This window comes from Thalassophryne amazonica, chromosome 14 (genome assembly GCF_902500255.1).
Source record: "Thalassophryne amazonica chromosome 14, fThaAma1.1, whole genome shotgun sequence".
Taxonomy (NCBI): Eukaryota; Metazoa; Chordata; class Actinopteri; order Batrachoidiformes; family Batrachoididae; genus Thalassophryne; species Thalassophryne amazonica.
The window spans coordinates 40,624,386-40,651,234 of record NC_047116.1 but is presented as its reverse complement, the minus strand read 5'-3'; the positions used below and the strand labels follow the sequence as shown (position 1 = coordinate 40,651,234).

General features: G+C 40.1%; 1 protein-coding gene across 1 annotated transcript in view; it reads right to left on the bottom strand.

The window, feature by feature from the left end:
- Positions 1-4,876: 4,876 nt before the first annotated feature.
- The window catches only part of vwc2l (von Willebrand factor C domain containing 2 like), a 74,500-nt gene continuing 52,527 nt past the window's right edge, over positions 4,877-26,849 (bottom strand). The window contains exons 3-4 of the mRNA XM_034186120.1: positions 18,282-18,411; positions 4,877-5,574 (exon numbers count right to left, since the gene is read on the bottom strand). Coding sequence (XP_034042011.1) covers positions 5,423-5,574; positions 18,282-18,411 — 282 coding nt within the window. The 3' untranslated portion in view covers positions 4,877-5,422. The remainder of the gene's footprint in view (positions 5,575-18,281; positions 18,412-26,849) is intronic.

Below are 26,849 nucleotides of genomic sequence, written 5' to 3'. Positions count from 1 at the left end.
TTTAATTCTGATGTGTGCCAGTATTACGTTCAACTAGTAATAATTGTGGGTTAATTGCTGTTTTTTGTCTGAGGTAACTGGATGTGAAATGAATTGCCCTTTTAGGGATCAAAAAAGTTGTCTGAATCTGAAATGAGGTTTTAATCCATGAATTGCAGCTAATGACGCATGCACAGATGCAAAAAGTGGACCTATTTTTATGGGAGACCATTCGGTCTGCGACACCGGCCTTAAAACTGCAGCATTGTGTATGTCACTAGGATAAAGCTATTTTCCTCCAGTTTGCTCAGAATACAGCTCTGTGGTTGCATTTCCACAGGAAGAGAACAGTGTCTTTGCAGGTGTAAGATCTTCTTGAAGTGGGTTTCTGTTTTCTTTTTGATCTTGAGGAGCACAGGTGCGCTTTAAATGGAGCATATTCCTTTAAGTGATATAAATCAGCTTCTTCACCGTATATCTTAATCCATGCCCCGCAAACTGAAAACAATAAAGGCTGTTTTTGCATATTCCTGGACTGAACAGCAGTAGCTTCTCTCTGACCACTTTAGTTAATGAAAACTATTATTTTTGTGAGAGCCAAGTAATTAATAATTAACTTGTTTTGCAGCACAACAAATTCAATCTCATTCATTTACAGTCAATCCGGACAGTATTCACAGCACTTCACTTTTCCCACATTGTGCTGTGTTACAGCCTTAATCCAAAATGGAGTAAATTTTTTTCACTTCAAAATTCTACTTGCAACACCCCATAATGACAACATGAAAAAGGTTTTTGTTTTGTTTTTTTGGCAAATTTATGAAAATAAAAGTAAGAAACCACGTACATAAATAAATAAGTATTCACACCCTTTGCGCAATAAATTGTTGATGCACCTTTGGCAGCAGTTACAGCCTCAAGTCTGGAATATGATGGCACAAGTTTGGTGCACCTATCTTTGGACAGTTTTGCCTATTCTTCTTTGCAGCACCTCTCAAACGTAATCAGGTTGGATGGGGAGAGTCGGTGCACAGCCATTTTCAGATTTCTCCAGAGATATTTTATCAGATTCAGGTCTGGGCTGTGGCTGGGTCACTCAAAATACATTCACAGAGTTGTCCTGAAGCCACTCCTTTGATATCTTGGCTGTGTGCTTAGGGTCATTGTTCTAATGAAAGATGAACCGTCGCCCCAGTCTGAGGTCAAGAGCCCTCTGGAGCAGGTTTTCATCCAGGATGTCTCTGTACCTTCCTGCATTCATCTTTCCCGCAATCCTGACTAGTCTCCCAGTTCTTGCCACTGAAAAACATCCCCACAGCATGATGCTGCCACAACCATGCTTCACTGTAGGGATGGTGCCTGGTTTCCTCCAAACATGACACCTAGTATTAACACCAGAGAGTTCAGTCTTTATCTCATCAGACCAAAGAATTTTGTTTCTCGTGGTCTGAGACTCCTTCGGGTGGCTTTTGGCAAATTCCAGGTGGGCTGCCATGTACCATTTACTAAGGAGTGGCTTCCGTCTGACCACTCTACCATATAGGCCTGATTGGTGCATTGCTGCAGAGATGGTTGTCTTTCTGGAAGGTTCTCCTCTCTCCAGAGGAATGCTGGAGCTCTGACAGAGTGACCATTGGGTTCTTGGTCACCTCCCTGACTAAGGCCTTTCTCCACCATTGCTTACTTTAGACGGGTGCCGCGGCCAGCTCTAGAAAAGGTCCTGGTGGATTGGAACTTCTTCCATTTACGGATGATGGAGGCCACTGTGATCATTGGGATCTTCAAAACAGCATAAATGTTTCTGTACCCTTCCCCAGATTTGTGCCTCAAGACAATCCTGTCTTGATGGTCGACAGACAATTCAATTTGTTTGACTTCATGCTTGGTTTGTGCTCTGACATGCACTGTCAACTGTAGGACCTTATATGTACAGAGGTGTGTGCCTTTCCAAATCATGTCCAGTCAACTGAATTTACCCCAGGTGGACTCCAGTTAAGCTGTAGAAACAGCTCAGTGATGATCAGTGGAAACAGGATGCACTGGAACTCAGCTTTGAGCTTCATGGCGAAGGCTATGAATACTTACATACATGTGATTTCTTAGTTTTTATCCGAGGCCAGAATATGGCCATCAGGTTTTCTTTCATTCATATTAATGGGGTATTGTGTATCAAATTTTAAGGGGAAAAAATAAATTTCATCCATTTTTGAATAAGGCTATAACATAGTAAAATTTGGAAAAAGTGAAATGCTGTGAATACTTCCCAGGTGAACTGCACTGAATACACAGTTTTTTTTTTTTGGGGGGGGGGGGGGGGGCTTTGACCTTCATTTTTGCCCCTGAATTGCTCCCCCTTTTATTTCATCCCAGCTTTATTGTGCTGTGACAATTTAGTACAGCTTTAGTGGGTTAACTTTTAATGTTTTTTTTTTTCTTTTAACAACATCCTCTTAAGATCGTATACTGAACAGTTGATATCATTTTTGCAGAAACTGATCAGGCAATAAACGTAATGTGGCTCACCGTGACTTGTGGCAACTTCAACTTGATTTAACAAAATGTGGCTCAGAAGCACCAGCTTAAAAAATACCAATGGAACAAGTGAAAATTTACTCAGGATTTCTTGAAATAACATATTAAAATTAGCTGAGAAAACTCATTTTGAGCTTTATTTTACTAGGATTAGGAATTGGTAGATAATTTACAAACAGCAGCTTTAAAATGTTAGTTTTTTGTTTTTGTTTTTTTAAAGGCTTGTTTCATCTCAGATATAACTCTCAAAGTTTCCAAGACTTTCACTTAAGAATTTTAAGATGTTTTGTAAAGTTTTTATGTCATATTGAAATTTGTTCTATTTACTTACTTAAGTGTAATTTTATATTTTGACTCCAAATTACATAAATACAATTGGTAAAAAGTTCATGTTTTTACAGTGTGACTCTGTGGACATTGTCCAGATCTGATTCTCTATAATACACAGATTGGGTGGGTATTGACCAATGTTCCTATAAGATGATGGCTAGTCTGAAAACTGACAGATGAGGTCTGTCTTTTCCTAGTTAAAGACACTAAATCACTGCGGCTTAATGACGAAAGTGACCCGAGCACAATTTTTGCTCCCAGGCTGTAACTCGACTCCCATTTCTTCAGTCTTGTGTTTTCTTCATCACCTGCTGCGCTGCAGACTAAGGTTCTGTCAAAAACTGGGTTTAGTGCCTTTTACTATAATCTATATCTTTAGACATTGGTCTTTATGCTATGTTCATTTCTGTCTCATTACACATTGCTGGGAGCAGCTATTAAGTAGCACATCCATCACAACTCGGGAACAGTGTCTAAAAGGTTAACTGGAACGGATTTTCTGGAAATGGGAAAAATCCCAATGATGAATGGCAGGAGCGTACTGAAATTCACCTTTGAATTAATGACTCGTATTTATCATCTCAAAAACCTTGCGGTATTACGGGGCTCAGGTTGGGTGCTAAAGCTGGCAGGCTCTGGACTCATGGCAATGCATTAACTTGTCCGTGGTTGTAGCCACACTGTAGCAGATATACTCTTGAGACATTTGACGGAGGAGACAAATCTACAACATCTGTTACATAATCTGCAGCAGTGGGGTTGCTTCTTAACGAACCTTATTGGTTTAAGTGCTTCTGTGGGTATGGCGCTGCCTGGCATGCTGCGTCGACGAGAGTGGGGATGAAAGGCCGCGTTTGTGTCTCCACACAGAGACGATATGCATATGAATCATACTTTAAAGTACTAAGACATATGCACATTCTCCGGTTTTTGTTGAGTGTGCCCAGCATGTAAGCTGCAGCAATGCTGAGCACCCAGCTGGATGATTTATCACAGTATACTCCTTGATTAAGGGAAATGAAAGCCAGCTGTTCTTGGCTTGCTAATTGCTTTGATAACAAGTTCAAGCAGTTAGTCACAATATTTTGGTGGATATGGACCTGAGAGAAAACTTTAACAATTAAAACGGAAAAGACTTCACAGTTATTGGGCAGCGCGACCTGTTTGAGGGTGGGCGTTAAAAGGGTAAAATGTGACACAATTTTTCTACTTTTGGGGACAAAAACGCGACACTTTGAGTTTTTGGGCAAATTGCACACAAAGTGAAAATGCAAAGAAAAAGTGACAATGCAGTGGAAAGTGGACGTGTTGCAGTTTATTTATGACCCGGAGCTCAAACGTGTCGAGGCGATTGTGCAGGCGAGAGAACGCAGGTACTATGGTTAGCTGTGAAGGCTAAAACTTACTGACATGACCTCCTCTATTTGCCTCGTCTTCCCTTCTCCACTGGGAGCTGAAAAAAAAAAAACCTGCACTTTTCACGACTGCTTCTGTGATTGCAGCTGAAAACAAAACAGTACACCATTTTCCCATTAGAATTGACGTTGTTTGTAGGAAGAGACTAATTCCCGGGCGGAGTGTGGGAGTGTCAGCACAAACCATTTGGAGAATGGGGGTTTCAGTGGAAACCATTTTAAGCCGACGTGTCTTAAACCAGCAGGTCCGCTAGGTGGCAGCGAGTATGCTTCTAAGTTTACCAAGCCGGGCTGAATGGTTTGTGCTGAAACTCCCACACTCCACTTGGGATTCTCTGCCGTGTTTGTGCCAGGTGTCCCCAGATGTGGCCAAATCCCACAATATCACGTAGGGGATCAAACGAGACTGCGCTGCCCTATTATGAAGTGTTGTTGCATTATTCTCATCTTGGGGTTGAATAAAAAAAAAAAAAAGCTCTTAATTGCTGGTTCCTTTCTTGTTTGTCTAATTCAATACTGCATCACTAATTTGGCCAATCCTTGCTGCTCTTACACAAAGTTATGACCCAAAGCTGTTGTAAGGTGTGTTACAGGCAAGTTCTTGCTGACTTTAAAAAGACTTACAAAGATAAGTGAGTATGAGCTATGTGCACCTTGTAAACAAGCTTTTAGGATCATGTGGAATTCAAGCACAGTTTTTCCAGAGCTTACCCTCTACTCAATCCATACAGGAAAAAAAATGAACTGAATCATAAGTGTGCTTACCGTTTGTTTTCCCGCTGTTGGAATTTTTTAGAACACCAGCATAAATGTGACAGATGAGGACAAGCAGTTGATGATTTACATATACACAGAAATCAACAGAGCAGTTCAACAGTGCCAATGGTTACGAAAGAGTTCAAGGAGTTTAGAAAGTTTTTGTGTGTGAGACGGCAGCAAGTCAAATTCTGAAAGTATAGGGTATGATTAAAACTGGTGAGTGGAAAACAGACTCGAGTTCCATCTTCTCCGAGGATAAATTTGTAATTTTTTTTCTTTTCTTTTTCTTTTCTGTGATGCTCGCACCCTCTCCAGTTGCGTTCAGAATTGTGCCCCGTCAATCATATAAAATGGTGCAGTAGGCAGGGCCTAGCCTGAGCTTCGCCACTGTCCCCAGTGGAGTCTCTTTATGACAGCGACTGTCCGTTGAGGCACTCCCGTCGCAAACACTGTGCCGGCTTCCACCAGTCTCCGTTGTGGCAGCGGCAGATGGTGCAGTCGTCCACCTTCACTTCAATTCCAGCTGGGATGATCGTTGTTCCAGCAAAGCAGTTCGGACCTGCCGCGTGGGGGAGTCGGAAAAGAAGGGAGACAAGAAAGAAGGCATGAGAACAACCAAAAAGAAAAAAGGATGCAGCTCACTCTCTCACGCGCTCACTTGAGAGAGCAAGAGTGCGCCTCTACGGAAGGATGGTGGTGGAGTGATGCAGTGAGCTGCAGGGAGTTGGAGGAGTGAGAGCAGACGTACAGATCTTTTCACGGGCATGCACCGATGGGCTTGTTTTTGCAACACTAAAGCGCTTTTGTTAGTCTCCCCTTCTCCCTCGACGTGGAGCGCTTTGCATGCTAATGCGCCGTGAGCAGAGACGGCTGCCAAGCTCTGGCTTGGCACTACAGAGAGGATGGGGTGCAGGGACACGGGTGGTGGGGGGCTTTGGGAGACATGAGGGAGGATGGTGTTAATCAGTTCGGTCTGGATGAAAAAAAAAGGGCCACCGTACACCTTTAAGCAGGTTCTCTACAGATGTGCACCCTGCAGACTTCTGAAATGATAGAGGTCAGATTAATTTTTGACGTCCTGAAAATGTAGGATTTACTTGTTGAGATCCCTTTTAGGCATGTTGACAATTTTGGCACTGTTGATTCTAAAATGTACTTGATTATGTACATCTGGAACATTCCATACTCATGTAATTGATAATCTCAGCAGACAGGAAGAGATTAGTTTAGGTACTTTCTCAGCGCTGTGCCTGATGAAGCTGGTTTGTTGTTTCTTTCGTGAAAATGTGGCATATTTGTTATGAGGAAATACTGCGTGAAGTTATTATACCTAATGGGATTCAATGCAATGCATTTTATTTCTCAACGGTTCAGACAAAAGAACAGGAAAGTGCAGTTTGTTTAAATCATTTAAATGAAGCAACCAGCAGTTCTGTTGGTGTAACGGCGGCTTTGGGTTTCTGTCAGAAATGAGTTCTGGAATATGTGCGATGATGCTTCTCTATAAGCACTTAGAAAAATTCACCTTTTGCAGAGACAGTAACTTTTACTGTCTGGCATTCAGATGCATCTTAATCGCATCGTGATTGACTTGTATTAGTCTGACTTGGTAAATGTGAAGCATGGTGCTTTTTCAAACAAAAAGACTGACTTGATCAGGATACATTTGTGGATGTAGACCAACTCCATTTGTGGGTGATTCTTTAACTACGGGCACTATTGGCCTTGTAAATGTAATTTCCACCACACCATTGCCTTACAATATAAAGCACCTTGGGGCAACTGTTTGTTGTGATTTGGTGCTATATACATGTGCTCTGATGTCACTGTTTATCTCCATAGAAACTACCCAAACAATCTTTCATACAAACTGTTTAAAGGGACATTACAGTGTTGTGGTGGAAATTACGGCAATAGTGTGGGACAACTACATTTTGTTTAAAAAAAAATCACAACAGTTGTATGACATTGAATACCCCAATTATGTTTTGATTATTTTACTGATATTTTATTCAGAGATATTTTAAAACATTAGAAAAAACATTTCTTTACCATTCATTTTTATCCTTGAAGATCAAAAGTCTAGGTGTGGGACAAGCACAAAACAACATTTGCATATAATGATGCTGAAAAAAGGTGAAAAAGTCATCACAGACTACTAGAACAAATTTCTTAACACACTTTCATTGTAAAGATAACTAAAAGTGTGAAGTTTCCCCTTTTTTCTGTTTTTCATACAATATGATCAAAGGACATAAGTGCCCGTAGTCTAAGAATCACCCTTATGTCCATCAGGGTTTGAGCGTTTACCTTCATGGCTTGACAATACTTGATAGCAGTTCTTGTTTTTTCATTTTCTGAAAATAGGAGCTTTTTCGAGACTTCGAGGGAAACTGTCAGTCACACGAGGCCAATGAGTCCCAATTCTGGTCCTCAGGACCCAAAGTACTATACATTTTCCACTTGTCCCTGAACTAATTAGAGTAGATCAGCTCAGCCAAGTGGATGTTCCATTGCTCAGTCAGCTGTTGATTAGCTGAACACACGATTGCGCTGATCCACTATTAGTTCAGGGACAAATGGACACTGCACTATGCAAGCTGTACTATGCAGTAAGGTTCACTCCGTGAGAGTGCTCCATGCCATGTCTGGCTGGACTTGCAGAAGTGGTCACGGTACACATCTCTGTGATTGCTAACTGTGCCAGAGCACGGATTTCGGACTTTCAATTTCAGAGTTATGACTAATATTATTACTGCTTGACCAGTGCCGTTGTTGTGGTGTCCAAAGGAGACTACAACCCCTGGCAAAAATTATGGAATCACCGTCCACGGAGGATGTTCATTCAGTTGTTTAATTTTGTAGAAAAAAAGCAGATCACACACATTCCCTGGGCGCCTAAAGGCGACTTCTGCTCCTAACTGGCAATTAGGATGGGTTAAATGCAGTAAACACATTTCATTGGGAAGGGAACATGTTCCTTTGTGCATATGACAATAAAATTCTTTTGAATCTTTTGACACAAAACTAAAGTCATTTCAAATGGCAACATTCTGCCTGATGAGGAATGAATGGGAGGAAACTGGAGTCAACGTCTGTGTCCGAACTGTAAGAAACCGCCTAAAGGAAATGGGATTTACATACAGAAAAGCTAAACGAAAGGCATCATTAACACCTAAACAGAAAAAAACAAGGTTACAATGGGCTAAGGAAAAGCAATCATGGACTGTGGATGACTGGATGAAAGTCATATTCAGTAATGAATCTTGAATCTGCATTGGGCAAGGTGATGATGCTGGAACTTTTGTTTGGTGCCATTCCAATGAGATTTATAAAGATGACTGCCTGAACAGAACATGTAAATTTCCACAGTCATTGATGATATGGGGCTGCATGTCAGGTAAAGGCACTGGGGAGATGGCTGTCATTACATCATCAATAAATGCACAAGTTTACATTGATATTTTGGACACTTTTCTTATCCCATCAATTGAAAGGATGTTTGGGGATGATGAAATCATTTTTCAAGATGATAATGCATCTTGCCATAGAGCAAAAACTGTGAAAACACTCCTTGAAAAAAGACACATAGGGTCAATGTCATGGCCTGCAAATAGTCCGGATCTTAATCCAATTGAAATTCTTTGGTGGAAGTTGAAGAAAATGGTCCATGACAAGACTCCAACCTGCAAAGCTGATCTGGCAACAGCAATCAGAGAAAGTTGGAGCCAGATTGATGAAGAGTACTGTTTGTCACTCATTAAGTCCATGCCTCAGAGACTGCAAGCTGTTATAAAAGCCAGAGGTGGTGCAACAAAATACTAGTGATGTGTTGGAGCGTTCTTTTGTTTTTCATGATTCCATAATTTTTTCCTCAGAATTGAGTGATTCCATATTTTTTTCCCCTCTGCTTGGTCTAAAAAAGTAACCGTTACTGACTGCCACAATTTTTTTTTTCCTGATTTCTTATAGTGTTTCTTAAAGCCAGAAAGTTACCATTTGAAATGACTTTAGTTTTGTGTCATGTCTGTGATCTGCTTTTTTCTACAAAATTAACAACTGAATGAACATCCTCTGAGGCCGGTGATTCCATAATTTTTGCCAGGGGTTGTACTAGGGGACAAGCACCCTATATTAAAAAAGGTCTGCTTTGCCGTAGTACGGCAGAGGTTGAGTAGGAGTGCTGAGTCAGCAACAGGTGTATGACACCAGACGGCTGTTCCTAACACATACATATATATATATATATATAATTTTCCATGTACAGTGGTCCCTCGCTATAATGCAGTTCACCTTTCGCGGCCTCGCAGTTTCGCAGATTATTTCTTAGTGCAATTTTGCATGCTTCTTTTTTTTTTTTCTTTTTTTAAACAGTGCATTGTGTTCTGCATCCTTATCAGGCGCGCCGGTCGCGGAACTGGTCGGCATCACCGCGACCTCTCTCACTGCCTCCGATACGCTTACTGAGTCTGCGGGCTCGGTAAACGCTGCAGCGGGCCACTCACACCGCCCCCCTCTCTGCTGTGCGGACCTGCACCAACTCTGGCAACAGGTCCAGAGACTACGCTCACTGTTTTGATGCAGAGCGCTCCGGCAGCCCGCAAGGATAGATTTCTTGCAGAAAAATCCATAGTGCCGCAGGGTTTTGGTAACCGCAGCCGCAGAGCCCGGTGGCCATGACTTGGATTCTTTGCGGGTCCTGCATCCGTACCCCCGGAGGCAGTGAGCAAAGGGAGAGTACGTGCATTGTGTTCTGCGTGTGTCTGTTTATAATCTTCTCACCCAGAAGAAAAAAGAGAGTGTTTACACAGGAGAGAAAAGTGAGAAAATGTTAATGCCTGTTTGAGAAAAGTGTATAAAGTGTGTAGTGAGGGGTTTTACAGCCTTAAAACATCTGTAATAATATCAGTTATCAGGTTGTTCACCAATGAATATGGCTTCGGCCTCAGGGTGTATGGTTTTCTTCAGGGTGAATAAAGCCATATTCATTGGTAAAACAACTTGATAACGATTTTATCATATACCTATAAATGATAAATGCACGCAGAACACAGTGCACGTGCTCTCCCTTCGCTCACTGCCTCCGGGGGTACAGAATGCGGGACCCGCAAAGAATCCAAGTCATGGCCACGGAGCTCTGAGGCTGCGGTTACCGAGACCATGCAGCAGGCGCTGCGCATCAAAACAGCGAGCGTAGTCTCTGGACCTGTTGCTGCATGCAGCTCGGCACAGCAGACGGGGGCGGTGTGAGTGGCCCGCTGCAGCGCTTACCGAGCCCGCAGACCTCAGTAAGCGCATCGGAGACAGTGAGAGCAATCGCGGTGATGCCGACCGGTGTCACGTACAATTCTTTCCGCCGTACAATTCTTTCCGCCTCGCTTACGAAACAGTTCTTGGAACTTGAGGTGGATGGATGATGAAAGAAGCAAAACATCTTTGCAATTTACGTCGATATTTTGATGAATTTTTGATGATTTCTTCATTTACAGCAGCTTTATTGAACAAATGTACTCAAATGATTATCAGCACGACGGCGAGCTTACAGGCTAACCTCCGCTAACACTAGAAGACAGTTGCCAGTTATGGCTTCTGAAACAAGGGAGGAAAAAAAAAGAAACAGCACCATTCAGCTGAAGCATTAGCGGACGTACGTGACACCGGTGGGAAATACCCACGTGGAACAAGAGGTGAAGCTCTTAACAGACAGAATATTTTACGTCCACTAATGCTTCAGCTGAACGGTGCTGTTTCTTTTTTTTTTTGTCCTCCCTTGTTTCGAAGCCATAACTGGCAACTGTCTTCCAGTGTTAGCAGAGGTTAGCCTGTAACCTCGCTGCCGTGCTGATAATCATTCGAGTACATTTGTTTAATGAAGCTGCTGTAAATTAAGAAATTCATCAAAATATCGACATAAATTATGAAGGTATTTTGCTTCTTTCATCATCCATCCACCTCAAGTTCCAAGCGCTGTTTTCTAAGCGAGGTGGAAAGAATTGTACGTGACACCTGATTGGCTGATTACTTGGGTGATATGAAAAATATTACCCGTCCGCGAAAAGGATGTATTGCTATTTATTCTTTAGTGTTTTATCCATTCATATTGGCATATCATTTCTAGGTATATGATAATTGTAAAAACTAATGCTGACTACTTTGCGGATTTCGCCTATTGCGGGTTATTTTTAGAACGTAACTCCCGCGATAAACGAGGCACCACTGTATTAAATTTGGTATTCTTTTGTAAAGCGCAGTCTTTCTTCTGAGAGACCCACACATAGTTTTCAGTTCATCCAAGTACATATGGTTTAAAAAAAAGGTCTGTTTTCTCAACTTATTCATCAATGCAAGTCATTGTTATTAAGGAAAAGATCGTAATATTTCCTCATCATCTGCTACTTTTGTAAAAATCTTATCACTTGTGCAGCACCACTGACTGAAAAGTCTAGAAGTCTGCAGTCCCCTTCCAAGAATGGCGGTTACCTTCTGGAGTGCAAGATTGTCTTGATTTGTCCACTTTAACGTAAATGCATGGAACATACACTTGGTCTGAAGAATGTGTGTTTTGCATACATTCTCACCACACATTTTTCCGATAGAATTTCCAGTTCATGTATCGGAAAAGGTGTACACAATTTTATTTATTTATCTATTTGTGCTTAACAGCACTTTTATAAATGAGGCCCCTGGTGTCAAGTGAAAGGAAATGAACATGACATATTGTGTAACTATCACTACTGCTGGAGAGGGTATAGTCACCTTGGTTAACCCACAAAACTATATTTCGTGGATATTTGGTCAGTTTTTGTAGGATTTAAGTTTAGTTAACTTTGCTCACCTGGGCAGTATTTTTTTCTTATGGTTAAAGCTGTTTTTTATTTCTGTGATGCTGCCGTTGGTAGTGTATTGATTGATGTTCAGAGATGACTGTTCTGAATGTCCACCTGCGTCACAACACTGCAATAAGGGTAAGTTATATAGTGATTGCCATTGCCTTTTCATAGCAAGACTGTCCAAGTTTTGAACCTCACCCCATTAGGTTGGATGGAAAGTAAGGTCTGTACTCTGTTTGCAACAAGTAATACTATTTCTTCTTATGATCAATCAATTCAATCAATTTTATTTATATAGCGCCAAATCACAACAAACAGTTGCCCCAAGGCGCTTTATATTGTAAGGCAAGGCCATACAATAATTACGTAAAAACCCCAACGGTCAAAACGACCCCCTGTGAGCAAGCACTTGGCGACAGTGGGAAGGAAAAACTCCCTTTTAACAGGAAGAAACCTCCAGCAGAACCAGGCTCAGGGAGGGGCAGTCTTCTGCTGGGACTGGTTGGGGCTGAGGGGAGAGAATCGGGAAAAAGACATGCTGTGGAAGAGAGCAGAGATCAATCACTAATGATTAAATGCAGAGTGGTGCATACAGAGCAAAAAGAGAAAGAAACACTGTGCATCATGGGAACCCCCCAGCAGTCTAAGTCTATAGCAGCATAACTAAGAGATGGTTCAGGGTCACCTGATCCAGCCCTAACTATAAGCTTTAGCAAAAAGGAAAGTTTTAAGCCTAATCTTAAAAGTAGAGAGGGTGTCTGTCTCCCTGATCTGAATTGGAAGCTGGTTCCACAGGAGAGGAGCTTGAAAGCTGAATCTTATGATGAACCAGTGGCTACCTCCTGCTCCCAATTCTCTGCCTTGCCATAAATAAAGCCCTGTGGTCTATTGACCAAATGAATGCCCTATGACCTGAGTTGACAGGAGATGCTGAGTATGCTTTCTAGGTTTTAATTTTCATCGATCTGCCTCTGGACAGCTGGTGTAGGTGATAGGACAAACACAGGAGAGGTTCATGGCAGAAGGGGCCAACTATCGCCACTGTCAACTGTAATTGTTTATAGCTTGATAGATTCTGAGTCACAAGGACAAACTTTTAGCTATCCGTCACAGCTTGAAGGACGTGCCGGCACCCGTCCTAGCCCAGATCATTTTATGACCCATAAAATTTTGAGGTTTTAAAATGTTTGTGTGTCAAAGGTGTCACAACACATAATTTGCCTAATTTCTACAGGTACAACTTAAAGATGACTCTATCATCTACTTAGCTCAAATAAAAGAGTTGTAAAATGTAAATAAAAACAATACAGTGATTTGCAAATCCTCTTAACCTATATTCAATTGAATACACCACAAAGACAAGATATTTAATGTTCAAACTGATAAACTTTATTTTTGTACAAATATTTACTCATTTTGAAATGGATGCCTGCAACACGTTTCAAAAAAAGTTGGAACGGGGCAACAAAAGACTGGAAAAGTTGATGAATGCTCAAAGAACACCTGTTTGGAAACAGGTGAGTGTCGTGATTGATTGCGAAAAGGAGCATCCCCAAAAGGCTCAGCTGTTCACAAGCAAAGATGGGGCGAGGATCACCACTTTGTGAACAACTGTGTGGAAAAAAATAGTCCAACAGTTTAAGAACAATGTTTCTCAACATTCAATTGCAAGGAATTTAGGGATTCCATCATCGACAGTCCATAATATAATCAGAAGATTCAGAGAATCTGGAGAACTTTCTACACGTAGGCGGCAAAGCTGAAAACCAACACTGAATGCCCATGACCTTCAATCCCTCAGGCGGCACTGCATTAAAAACCAACATCATTGTCTAAAGGATCTTACCACGTGGGCTCAGGAACACTTCAGAAAACCAACCATCCAGATTCTTACCAGTGCAAAGTTTAAAAGTCAGCATCTGTGATGGTATGGGGGTGTGTTTGTGACCATGGCATGGGCAACTTACATATCTGTGATGGCACCATCAATGCTGAAAGGTACATCCAGGTTTTGGAGCAACACATGCTGCCATCCAAGCAATGTCTTTCAGGGACGTCCCTGATTATTTCAGCAAGACAATGCCCACCCACATTCTACATGTGTTATAACAGCGTGGCCTTGTAGTAAAAGATTGCGGGTACTACACCTGTCACCCATTGAAAATGTATGGCGCATTAAGAAGTGCAAAATACGAAAACGGAGACCCCAGAGTGTTGAACAACTGAAGTCGTACATCCAGCAAGAATGGGAAAGAATTCCACCTACAAAGCTTCAACAATTAGTGTCCTCAGTTCCCCAATGCTTATTGAGTGTTGTTAGAAGAAAAGGTGATGTAACACGGTAGTAAACATGCCACTGTCCCAGCTTTTTTGAAATGTGTTGCAGGCATCCATTTTAAAATGAGCAAATATTTGCACAAAAACAATAAAGTTATCAGTTTGAACATTAAATACAGTAGTGTTCAGAATAATAGTAGTGCTATGTGACTAAAAAGATTAATCCAGGTTTTGAGTATATTTCTTATTGTTACATGGGAAACAAGGTACCAGTAGATTCAGTAGATTCTCACAAATCCAACAAGACCAAGCATTCATGATATGCACACTCTTAAGGCTATGAAATTGGGCTATTAGTAAAAAAAAAAGTAGAAAAAGGGGTGTTCACAATAATAGTAGTGTGGCATTCAGTCAGTGAGTTTGCCAATTTTGTGGAACAAATAGGTGTGAATCAGGTGTCCCCTATTTAAGGATGAAGCCAGCACCTGTTGAACATGCTTTTCTCTTTGAAAGCCTGAGGAAAATGGGACGTTCAAGACATTGTTCAGAAGAACAGCGTAGTTTGATTAAAACGTTGATTGGAGAGGGGCTGTTCATCTACAATGATCTCCAGTGCTTAAAAAAAAAAAAAAAAACACGCGTGGAAGAAAATGGAAAACAACCATCAAAATGGATAGAAGAATAACCAGAATGGCAAAGGCTCACCCATTGATCAGCTCCAGGATGATCAAAGACAGTCTGGAATTACCTGTGACAGTTAGAAGACGCCTGTGTGAGGCTAATTTATTTGCAAGAATCCCCTGCAAAGTCCCTCTGTTAAATAAAAGACATGTGCAGAAGAGGTTACAATTTGCCAAAGAACACATCAACTGGCCTAAAGAGAAATGGAGGAATATTTTGTGGCCTGATGAGAGTAAAATTGTTCTTTTTGGTTCCAAGGGCCACAGACAGTTTGTGAGACGACCCCCAAACTCTGAATTCAAGCCACAGTTCATAGTGAAGACAGTGAAGCATGGTGGTGCAAGCATCATGATATGGGCATGTTTCTCCTACTATGGTGTTGGGCCTATATATCGCATACCAGGTATCATGGATCAGTTTGGATATGTCAAAATACTTGAAGAGGTCATGTTACCTTATGCTGAAGAGGATATGCCCTTGAAATGGGTGTTTCAACAAGACAATGACCCCAAGCACACTAGTAAACGAGCAAAATCTTGGTTCCAAACCAACAAAATTAATGCCTCGCAGATGTGAAGAAATCATGAAAAACTGTGGTTATACAACTAAATACTAGTTTAGTGATTCACAGGATTGCTAAAAAAGCAGTTTGAACATAATAGTTTTGAGTTTGTAGCGTCAACAGCAGATGCTACTATTATTGTGAACACCCCCCTTTTCTGTCTGTCAAGAACTTTAATTTTACATTTGACTTGCTGATCACTTTGTCAGCTACAGTGGTATGTAAACATTTGGGCACCTCTGATGATTTCCATGATTTTCATTTATAAATCATTGGTTGTTTGGATCAGCAATTTCAGTTGAACATGAAGAATGGGGTGTGGGTGGTGTTGAACTGGGAACCTTCTGTTTTGGAGGCATAATCATGCTTGTGCTGCCAATTAACACGTGACTATGTATCCTAACCCTAACTGTGCTTCTCATTCTTTAACATGGCTGATCAGTAGTCCAAATGCACTAAAGACACCCAAAAATCCAGTGTTTGATGGAAAACATTCATTTAAGCAGGTCAAACTTTGTCGAGTTCTGGCTGTGGGAGCAGGAGTCGTTGACTGTCGACTTTTTAAAGTATTTATCCTGTGTGATAAAACATTTTGAGTACAAAGCATGGGTCTTTTAAAGTTCTGTCCTCATTTCTTAATCTTTGTCATGGGTACTGAAATGGAAGGGTATGCAAGTTTCCTACATATTGCACCTGTAAACGTAGTACATAATTGAATGGCTTCCTTTTACAATTCTCTGTCCCCCAGCCAAACAGCTTTCCTCTGTTGTCCTATTCTCTCCATCCTTCAGCCGTGCACTCCCACAGAGAATCATTTGGCTGCCGGAGCTGGACCGGGCACCCTTGGGGAGCCTATAGAGTCATTCTGCCACCCCTGAAATGCCAGGAGTGTACTGTCAGTATAGATTAGCTTTGTCCCTGCTGCTTCTGCAGGCTAGTTAGCGTGGATGTTTGTATGTGTGCGTATGCATGTGCATGTGTGTTTTAAACGAAAGAATGAACAGAATATGGGAGGAAGTGTGAAATAAAATGAGGATAGTTCTGGCGATATGGCCATTTACCATGCGCCTACAACTATATTCCTCTCTGCACATTTATAGGTCAACCATTGCTATGAGGAGAAAGAAATTTCCCAGGATATTTATTTTTGTCATCTCTGAAGAGATTATCATAAACAGTGTCTCTGTTCTGCAGAGAAATTGTGCACTGTGTTGAGGGAGTTCATGCATCATAGTGCATTGACTTTTTTTTTTTACAATCCAACTTCATGTTTGAGTTCAGGGCACACTGGATAAAATTAGATTTAACTGGTAAAAAATAAAAATAAAAATAGCATGCAGAATTGCAGAGGATGTCTATTGTCTTCAGATACCAGAAAACACAAGAAAAAAAATCAGTGATGAGATGAAGCTACTGTAAATATAACACAAATGAATATTTATCTTGTAAATATATTAATATAAAAATGAAAAACAAATAAAATAGAAACATTACTAAATTGTATAGAAAATGATTAATTTAATGTAAAAACAATAAATACAAAAAGTAATGTCTGATTGTAAAAATTAATATTGCTCCCAGCAATCATTTTAGACAAAAATGCTTCACTTTTCTCCTCAAATCTACCTTTATGGAACAAGCTAATGTTAATAGGGAGATAATTCCATAAATTCATTCTTGGATAATGAAAAAAAAAAACTCTAGTAAGAATAGTTGATTATGTAAGGACAGGAACTTCACTATGGACGATTATTAGGAACACAACTTAATTTCAACTGGGCAACACGACATTGAAATGTAACATATGTGATTATTTTCATCCACCCCAATATTGCTACGTGGTGGGCCATAAATTTGATGATCTTGTTCTGTACCACATAATCTGCATTTGAATTTTTGTTTCTGTTTATGCAGTGCAACTATTGTAAAAATGGTGCTAAAGCAGAGCAGAGTATTTTTCAAGGCAAATTTTCTTCCATTTCTAAAGAAATGGAAGAAAAATTTTTAATGTAATGTATTGAAGTACTTTATTTGTATTCTGGATCCTTATATTCTGTTATTTCAACATTATCATTGACAGTTCAACTTCTTTTCAGATTTTTTTTCTTCCACGAGATGCTGAAAATGTATCATTAGATAGAAAATTAACTTGGTTTCTGGGGCCCCGTGAGCCCTAAACCTCCAGATACCCCTGCCAATTTTCCTCGGATTTCACAATTTTCATTTCACAGCCCTGTCTGGAATAATCAATTGTTATACTGAATATTTTTTAGACTGCTACCATTAAATTAGAAGATGGTACTTTTGCTGTCTGGAGAATTTCTGTTGCCGGGTTTTATGATTAATTTGTCATTAAACTGTTGGTCACATGTGATTTGTGAAAAATTTAAAAAATAAAAATCTTGTTTGACTGTGCCATTAATGTCACTCACAGGAAGTGTTTGGTGTTGATGGTTCCATGTGAGTAGTTACTATACTTTAGTCATAAAGCTCCATCTGTCCCTCAGGTCTGCTGATTGCAAAAGGAAGTATCCCACCTTGCCTTGTAAATAGCCAATGAACCATTGGAATCCTATAATTCTAATTTGAGGATTGGCTGTGTGTGACAAGGGCGTTGAGGTAGTGAGAGCTAAAGCGCTCTCCGGGGCCCCATTAATCCCTCCTACTATGGCTTTAATCAATGGGCTAATGTTTACTCTGCTTAGTGTGTCATATATAATTAAAACTAGTACCGGTCATTAGTGGCCAACAGGCCCAAGGTAATAATTTTAATGCATAAAACATCAATCTCATCCCCATCCTCCACAGGCGTAACCATCAAATGGTGATGGTGCAAATAAACTTGCCATCATTGGTTTAATGAAAATTTAATGACATCTGAGGCGTGTGTGTGTTGAATTCCAGAGAAGCGTTTACCATTTTTACAGATGGGGCAGCACTGCTCCGGCTCATACACAGGGTTGACACACTCTGGGACAGCGCAGTCGGACACTACACAGTGCACCTCATTATTTGGTTCGCAGCGGCACCATTCACAGGGTGACGGCTGTGTACAGGGGAAGAAGAGAAAAAACACACAATCTGGGTTAGATGAGTCAGTTCACCTCACTGAGTGTGGGGCCTGTTGAGTTTATTATTGGAAATCACATTACTGGAAATACTGCTGATATATATCAATGACCAATGTTCCATCTGTGCATTACAGAAGATGGCTGAAATGATTAAAAATAAATAAAATTGAAATAAATAAAATTTATTTAGAAAACCAACAAAACAAACACTTAACATCTTAGTCTTTCTTGTAGGCACTAATGCCCTTTCATGCATTTGTACCATGCATGAAATAATAATTTCAAGCCAGAACTTGAAATGATTATTATGGATTTATATGCAATTTAAGTTTGTACACAAAATGTCAGTTGTCACAATTTTTTGGAGCCAAAATTGTCTTTAAATTCTACCACTCCCCCTCCCCCTCCCCCAACAAAAAGATCAGAACTCAGACATTCTATTTAAGGGTGATTCTTTAACTACGGGCAATATTGGCCTTGTAAATGTAATTTCCACCACACCATTGCCTTACAATATAAAGCGCCTTGGGGCAACTGTTTGTTGTGATTTGGCGCTATATACATGTGCTCTGATGTCACTGTTTATCTCCATAGTAACTACCCAAACAATCTTTCATACAAACTGTTTAAAGGGACATTACAGTGTTGTGGTGGAAATTACGGCAATAGTGTGGGACAACTACATTTTGTTTAAAAAAATCACAACAGTTGTATGACATTGAATACCCCAATTATGTTTTGATTATTTTACTGATATTTTATTCAGAGATATTTTAAAACATTAGAAAAACGTTTCCTTACCATTCATTTTTATCATTGAAGATCAAAAGTCAGGGTGTGGGACAAGCACAAAATGGCAATATTTGCATATAATGATGCTGAAAAAAGGTGAAAAAGTCATCATAGACTACTAGAACAAATTTCTTAACACACTTTCATTGTAAAGATAACTATAAAAGTGTGAAATTTCCCCTTTTTTCTGTTTTTCATACAATATGATCAAAGGACATAATAAGTGCCCGTAGTCTAAGAATCACCCTTAAATTGTATGGGTAATGGTACCCATAGGCATGAAGACACTAAGGGCTATAGCAATCGGATATTTGACGCCAATGACCTTGACCTTCACCATAATGACTGCATTTTAGCTGACCTTGCCACGCTATTATGCAATCCATCCAAGTCTGTCACATTTGGTCTAAATCATGTTGAAATTTTTTTTTTTTTTTTACCTTATGAATTTGAATTAACATACGAAGCTTGGTAAAAAACAGCAAAAGGACCTTGGTGGAGTAGACCAACAAACAGACAAACATGACCTTGACCCCAATGATTGACGTTTGGCAAAACTGACCTTGTTGGGAAATTCTGGAACCTATCTCCATGTGTGCGCCAAATTTGGGGCAAATGGGACTGAAAAACTTAAAAATTTGCCTTTTGGTCCCAATGACCTTGACCCCAATCATTGATTTTTGGCAAATTTCATCTCACCTGGGCAATTCTAGAACCTAACGACATATGTGTACCACGATTCTAGGTCATTTTCCCCCCAGTCATGTCCTCCCTGGACACTTCCTCCCTAGGTCATTTCCCCTCTGTCTACTCCCCCCCCCCCCCCCCCCCCCCAGCCCTTTTCGCCCCCGGTCTTACACCCTCCCCCCCAGTCCTTTCCTGATTATGTGGATGTTTTTTTTTTGTACTACATTGTATTTATTTTTCAAACTGTACATATGACAGTAAATATAAACAAAACATATTCCTGTGTTATTGGGACTTTATTTGTAATAACTAAATATTTACAAAACAAGCACAAAAAATATGACTATTTGGTGATTTGACCTGTAAAGTGTTGTTGTATCAATGCGTTTTTTCAAATATACAAAATATTAATTTTTTCAGACATTGTTTATAGCTGCAAATTTTGGGCAATACTGCGGAGGAAGTCCAACCGATCTCTCTCTTGGTAGTCGGCCACAATGGTTTGAATTCCGCTGTGGTTTCCCATACACTTGGCATTGTGGTGGGGCAGGCTCACCGGCTCCCAGCTGCTGGACAACAATGGTGTTCATTGCTTGTTCTTTCTTTAGTATATCCAAGAACACCCAGATGTTCGAGTGGTGACAGCCGACACTAGCAGCTATGCGGCGGTGCCAGCCTTCTACACTGTTTGTGTGTAGCAGACCTTCCTGTATTCTGGCTGATACATTCCAGATAGTGAGGTTGAAAACTGGACCCCTGTCGTTTCTACTACCTAGACGACCGATGAAGGTGTCCTGAAAGTAGTCAACCACAGGCTGGAGCTTCTCAGGCAGTCCCTCCTGAACCAGCTCAAATGAAGTAACCACATCTTCTGGTGGCACAAAGGCAAAAGCAGGCAATATCCTAGTTGCAAGGGAGAGCTCGGCATCAACAGCTTCTCTCTCGAAGTCCTTCCACCTGCACCCGACGGTACACACACTGGGCCAGGTGGTAAAGGCATTGCGGCTCTGCTTCCCCAGGGGTGAGGTTACTGGAGGGTAAAAGAGCTACGAAAATGACCTAGGGGGAAAAGACCAGGATGGAAAAGGGTTGGGGGAAATGACCTAAGGGGGAAATGACCAAGGGAGAAATGCCCTGATACCGTGTACGTTTGTTGAACATCAGAGTGAAATTCAAAAAGTTACATTTTTGACCACAAGGATGTTGACCTCTGTGATAGACTAGCATCCTGTCCAGGGTGTACCCATCTCTCACCCTATCACTGCTGGTATAGTGACTCTTGATTGAAATAAACGGATATTGAAAATGAATAAATGATTATGAATAAATGACAATTAACATCACTTTGAGCAGGTGGGATGAGTTTATCAGTGAAATCACCAGCTGGAGTCAGTGGGTGCAAAGAAAACCTGCACCCTCTCATCCCTTTCTGGAATAGTTTGGACACAACTGGGTTAGACTAATGTAAAAATACATCACCCTCAACTTGCATTTTAAGTGGACTCACAATTTAAAGAACGTGGACACTGGGTGTTAACATGACAACATGGTCAGTTGGAAACATGCAAAGAAATTTGTGCTAAGCACTGCAGGTGGAAGATGGCACCTAGAAGTGTAAATAAAGTACTACTAGCGTGTTGCCGCTCCTCGGGATGCACAGGCTCTAGATTGAGTAGCAGGGTTCTCACCCGGAGTTTTTCACATCATAGGGGCAGTGGTGGGCACTATTCAGCTAATCCGATAATTATTGAAGATAATGTTTTTCTTAGTGGATTAGCTTTTCAGATAAATTTTAAAACCATCATCGGATCAATTATCTTCTGATAAATTTAGTTTTTTTTTACATAGCTAATTACTTGAAAAACATTTATAATCCCTTTTGCTCCTCTCTGTTATGTAGTTTGCAACAGTGAGATAGCTAAGAGGAGATGAACTCAATTCTGGCCCCAGCAGAAAGTCCCTGGCTATCAAACTGCCACAAAAAAAAGAGAAAAAAATAATTGTTTCTTAACCCCATATAATGGTCCAGCGATGAGGCAGAGGTCTTGAAATGGGAAGCAGGTTTGACTTATGGTTTTGATTTATAAATCAAATTATCTGGATAGAATAACTGCATTAATGTAAACTCTTAAAATGTACAAAGTGGATATATAATGCATATCTGTTCATTTTAAAATAATGCACTCATTCTGAAGATTTGAACATGAACACACAGGTGCCCAAAGGGATTATGGGTAAACTTAACCTCCAGTCCACTGATTGGTTGACTAATTCATTCTATGTAAAAACCAACACAAGTGAATCAATGTAAGGTATGTTGGTGTTTACAAATAAATGTGCTTTTTTGAAATATGTAATTTTTTTCATTTGTGTAAAAAAAAAAAAAGCATTTGCAAAGCCAAAAAGTCTCTTAAATTGTGATTCAGGCCATGTGATATAACCGGCGTGAAAATGCATTAAACACTGCCATCTTCTGGCGACTGGTTAGATCACAGTGTTGTTGACCGCAGGATTTTAAAATGATCTGTGTAGGTTTCCAAAATCTGAGAGACCACACATGTGAAGATAAAAAAAAATCTGACAGATTTGGTTGTACAGTGTGTGGTGTCAACCACACGGTAAAAAACAACACACATTAACAGATTTCACACATGAACATTCCCGGGTCAGACACTTCGCTTTCTGACTGGCTGCATGTCACATTTAGCTCCTCACATCCTTCCGAGCAGATCAGAGTGCTCTTAACACACCAAACATGGCAGGAATATCTGATAAGATTATATTTAGCATCATCACAATTGTCAGGGCGTCCTTAAGATTGTTGGAAGGGGAAGATTGGGTCCGATATCGGCCTAATGATCTTGCCATGTGAACCAGGCTTAACAGATCTGTTGCTATGATGCCTCACAGAGCAACTGATTGATCCATTGTGACACTGCACAGAGCCGTTAACTGATTGGATGTTATGACGCCTCATGGAGTGACTGATTGATCCGTTATGACACCGCATGGAGCCACTAACTGACTGGATGTTATGACACCAAACGGAGCCACTAACCGTTCATTTGCCTCACGGAGCGACTGATTGGTCTGTTGTGACACCGCGCCGGGTTGCTAACCGATCAGATGCTATGATGCCTCACCGAGCGACTGATTGATTCGTTGTTATGACAATGCACGGAGCGACTGATTAATTCTTTTTTATGATGCCACACGGAGCGACTGATTAATTCTTTTTTATGATGCCACACAGAGCGACTGATTGATTCGTTGTTATGACACCATGGAGCGACTAACCGATCGGATGTTACGACACCTCATGGAGTGACTGATTGATTCATTCATTATGACACCGCACCACAAAGTTCAACGACCAAAATACCAACATTCTGGGCACAATGAACATGTTTTCACTATTATTTGATTTCTTTGTGAGACTGACATCATTATGCAAGCATTCAAAAGGCTATTCCTATCGCCACACAACTCCAACCACACACGAGAAAGTTTTTTGACAGTTGTTATTGAAAGAAACCTTGTCTCCCTAACCGGCAAATGAAAAAAATGACATATTTTACAAAACCACATTTATTTGTAAACACCAACACGTTACACTGATTCACTTGTGTTTGTTTTTCACAGAATGAATGAATCAACAAATCAGTATGAGCAGAGGCTAAGCTTACCTATAATCCCTTTGGACATCTGTGTATTAACGTTCAAATCTTCAGAATTAGTGCAACATCTTAAAATTAACAGGTATGTGATATATATCACTTTGTACATTTTAAGAATTGCATTAATGTAGTTATTCTATCCGGATTAATTTGATTCATAAATCAAAACCATAAGTCAAACCTGCTATCCATTTCAAGACTGCCGCCTCATGACCAGACCACTGTATCCGGTCAAGGTAAATGATGCTTCCCTACAGCAGTGGGCAGAGTGCATAAAGATAGAAGCATTGGCTGTGCTTGGGTTTGTGATTTCCTTTGATTTTATTAGAAGCTTTGGTGGTGTTTAAACTCAAAATCGGCTTGTTAGTAGCTGAGAGTCTATGGGAGACAAAATTGAAAGTTATTGGTTAGCTGTAGCTTTCGATAAGTTTTTAGGTAGTTTATCGGTTTAGCATTATAAAAGATAACTTGTCAGTTAGCTGATTACCAGTTATTGAAGCTAACTTTTTGGTTAGCTGTGCCCACCACTGGGGAAGTTAGCAGGGCCTAGCCATACGACGAGCATTGCAGACACGAGTATTGTAGGAGGGTCAGGGGGCATCGCCCCCCCACCCGCAGAAAACTCTGAAATTTACAACCCTTTGAAATGCTATTTCCTGTATTTTGAGGGCCAATTTGTGTTGATAACTGTGACAATATATAATGTGCGACATGTCCTTTGAGGGGGGGAGAAGCCCCCATGCTAGTTGAATCACACCATAGGAGCCCAAATCACAGAGTAGGGGATCCTAATCACAGCATTGGGCCTCCTATGCTCAACTGCACTGGCAAGTAGTTGACATTTTTCAAGGGTGGCAATAAATTATGCAAAGTTTCTGTGCAGGAAATTAAAATGAGAAGGTTTTGAGAATAATTGTATTTATTATTTGGCACATGATGTCATGTTTTACAACTGGCAGGGTTGAGATATTTCCTTTGTTCAGAGCTTGTCTGGTTACCAGGGACTGATTAATGGTGATATCAATGTCCATTGTTCACTGTTCTTACTGAATTTTGCTAATTTCTCCAAAAATATTAGCTCTGTCTACTTTGCATTTTCACGGTGTTCATCCTTGACCCAAAATACATAAGCATACCAAACGGCAACTGTCAGCTTTCCCCAATTTGTTTGTGATCGTAGTTACATTCAGGCACACACGTACGCAGAGGCCACTTGGCTTTCAATATATACATAAGGATTTGATAAAAATCAACTAAAATGTGATGTTCTTGAAACACTTTTAAGTTTAACATTTGACTTTTGATCCATATGAATGTGACTTCAAGGTTTCAGCTTTCAAAGGCGGGCACTGATGCAACAGTTTAAGAACCACGGATTTAAGTAAATCAAGCTGCTTGTGAAAGACCAAAACTCACTGATGCGGAAATGAATGAATGTTTAAAACATAAAAGGCACTTCATCATCACACATTTAATCTGACAGTTTTTCTACAGGAGGCTGTACTTTTGATTTTGCCTGTACATCTTGATAAAATAAGACAAGTCCAGTAAATTACAAAAGCTGGTCTTATTATGTTACTTGCATCTAACCACAAAACCCCTTGAGCTCATTTTGAATAAAACCATGAAAATACTGACAGAAACCACAAACATGTATCATATTTTTTTTTGCTGGATTGCACGCTGACCTGCCTCAGGGATCACTCCCGAGTCTCATCTTACTACCTCTGCAACATGTAAATCAACACTAAGCAGCTCTCTCGTGTGGTGCCTCTTACTTGACTCTATCTTTGCAAAATCTCTTGACCGGAAAATGAACTGTAATGCAATTACATGGAGTGGAAAAATACAAACTGTTTCGAAATCACAAAAGGTCAACTGTTCAGCACACAAGATTTTTTGTCCCTGTTCATCCTAGCAGTCTGCTCTGTTCATTCTATCTTTAAAGGTTTCAGATTTGGTGAACAAATTGGGGGGTTTCAAATAACTGTGAATAAAAGTGCAGTAGTATAGCAATAGTAATGCAACTAAGGACTATTTTCACAATCAATTTATTAATTGATCTTCTCAATTAGTTACGTACATAAAATTTCAAAAATGGCGATCAATGTTATTCAGAGCTAAGATGACACCTTGAAATATCTTGTTTTCTCCACAGCCCAAAGTTATTCAGTTTACTGCCAAAGAGGAGTAAAACCGCTGTTAAAATAAAGCAGAAAATATTCACATTTCAGAAGTCGAAGCCAAAGAATTTCAATATTTTTTCTTTCAAATTACTCAAAACTATTATTTTATTATCAAAATACTCTGATAGCCAAAAGTATTAATAACCACATGTATCTTGACACCATCTTGACTACGTTTCATTTACTGTTGATGGTAACACAGATGGCAAATGTCCACAACCACTACTTGACTCCCATTATTTTTCTATTACTTTCCCAAAATTCCATAAACTGACACCCAGTTGTGTTCTGGCGACCCGCTGGGCCTGTACAATGATAAAGACAATGCCTGGAACACCCCTGCTTCAGTTAGTAAAAATCCTACCACATATTTGTTCCATCCTCCCACTAAACCAGCTGATTCTAATTAGTTCAACTCTTAGGTAGAAACAATATATAGTAGGATTTTTTACTTACACAGAGGTATACCTTGCCAAGTGCTGAATTGCGTGTTGTATAAACATTACATTCTGTGTTGGCTCACTCACTACACACTACACTACAGCAATACACATCTATCATGAATCTTACAATGTGTACATTGCTAAATGCACAACAGTCCCCAACAACATTTAGGGTCTGTACAGTCTGCTCCCATAGATGCGCTTTTCTTTCTCAATTGTGATTGTTGTGTCATATGTTGTACAGCTCAGCTAGTCAGTCCTGTTGCCTTCATTATCTTTGGTCTTTGTTTCAGCAATGTCAAAAGATTCATTCATGAGTGTGAACACTAGAGATACAACTTTTTGGCAACCCCATAGGCCTTTCTTGTATTCTGATGGGCTTTTGCTAGAAAACAAAGAACATCAATGTTGTTGTTGTTTGTTTGTTTTTGTTTTTGTAATTGATGAAATGGGTGGCTTTCCAAAAACAAACAAACAAAAATAATAATAAAAAAGGGAAAAGATCCAAAACATTTAGGATATTTTCCCCTGTTTTTTTTTTTTGTTTTTTTTTAATAATACAACCAGGGTCCTACTTTTTGGAAATCCACCCAAATCCAACTGAGTATAAAAAGTTAGTCATGGGTGA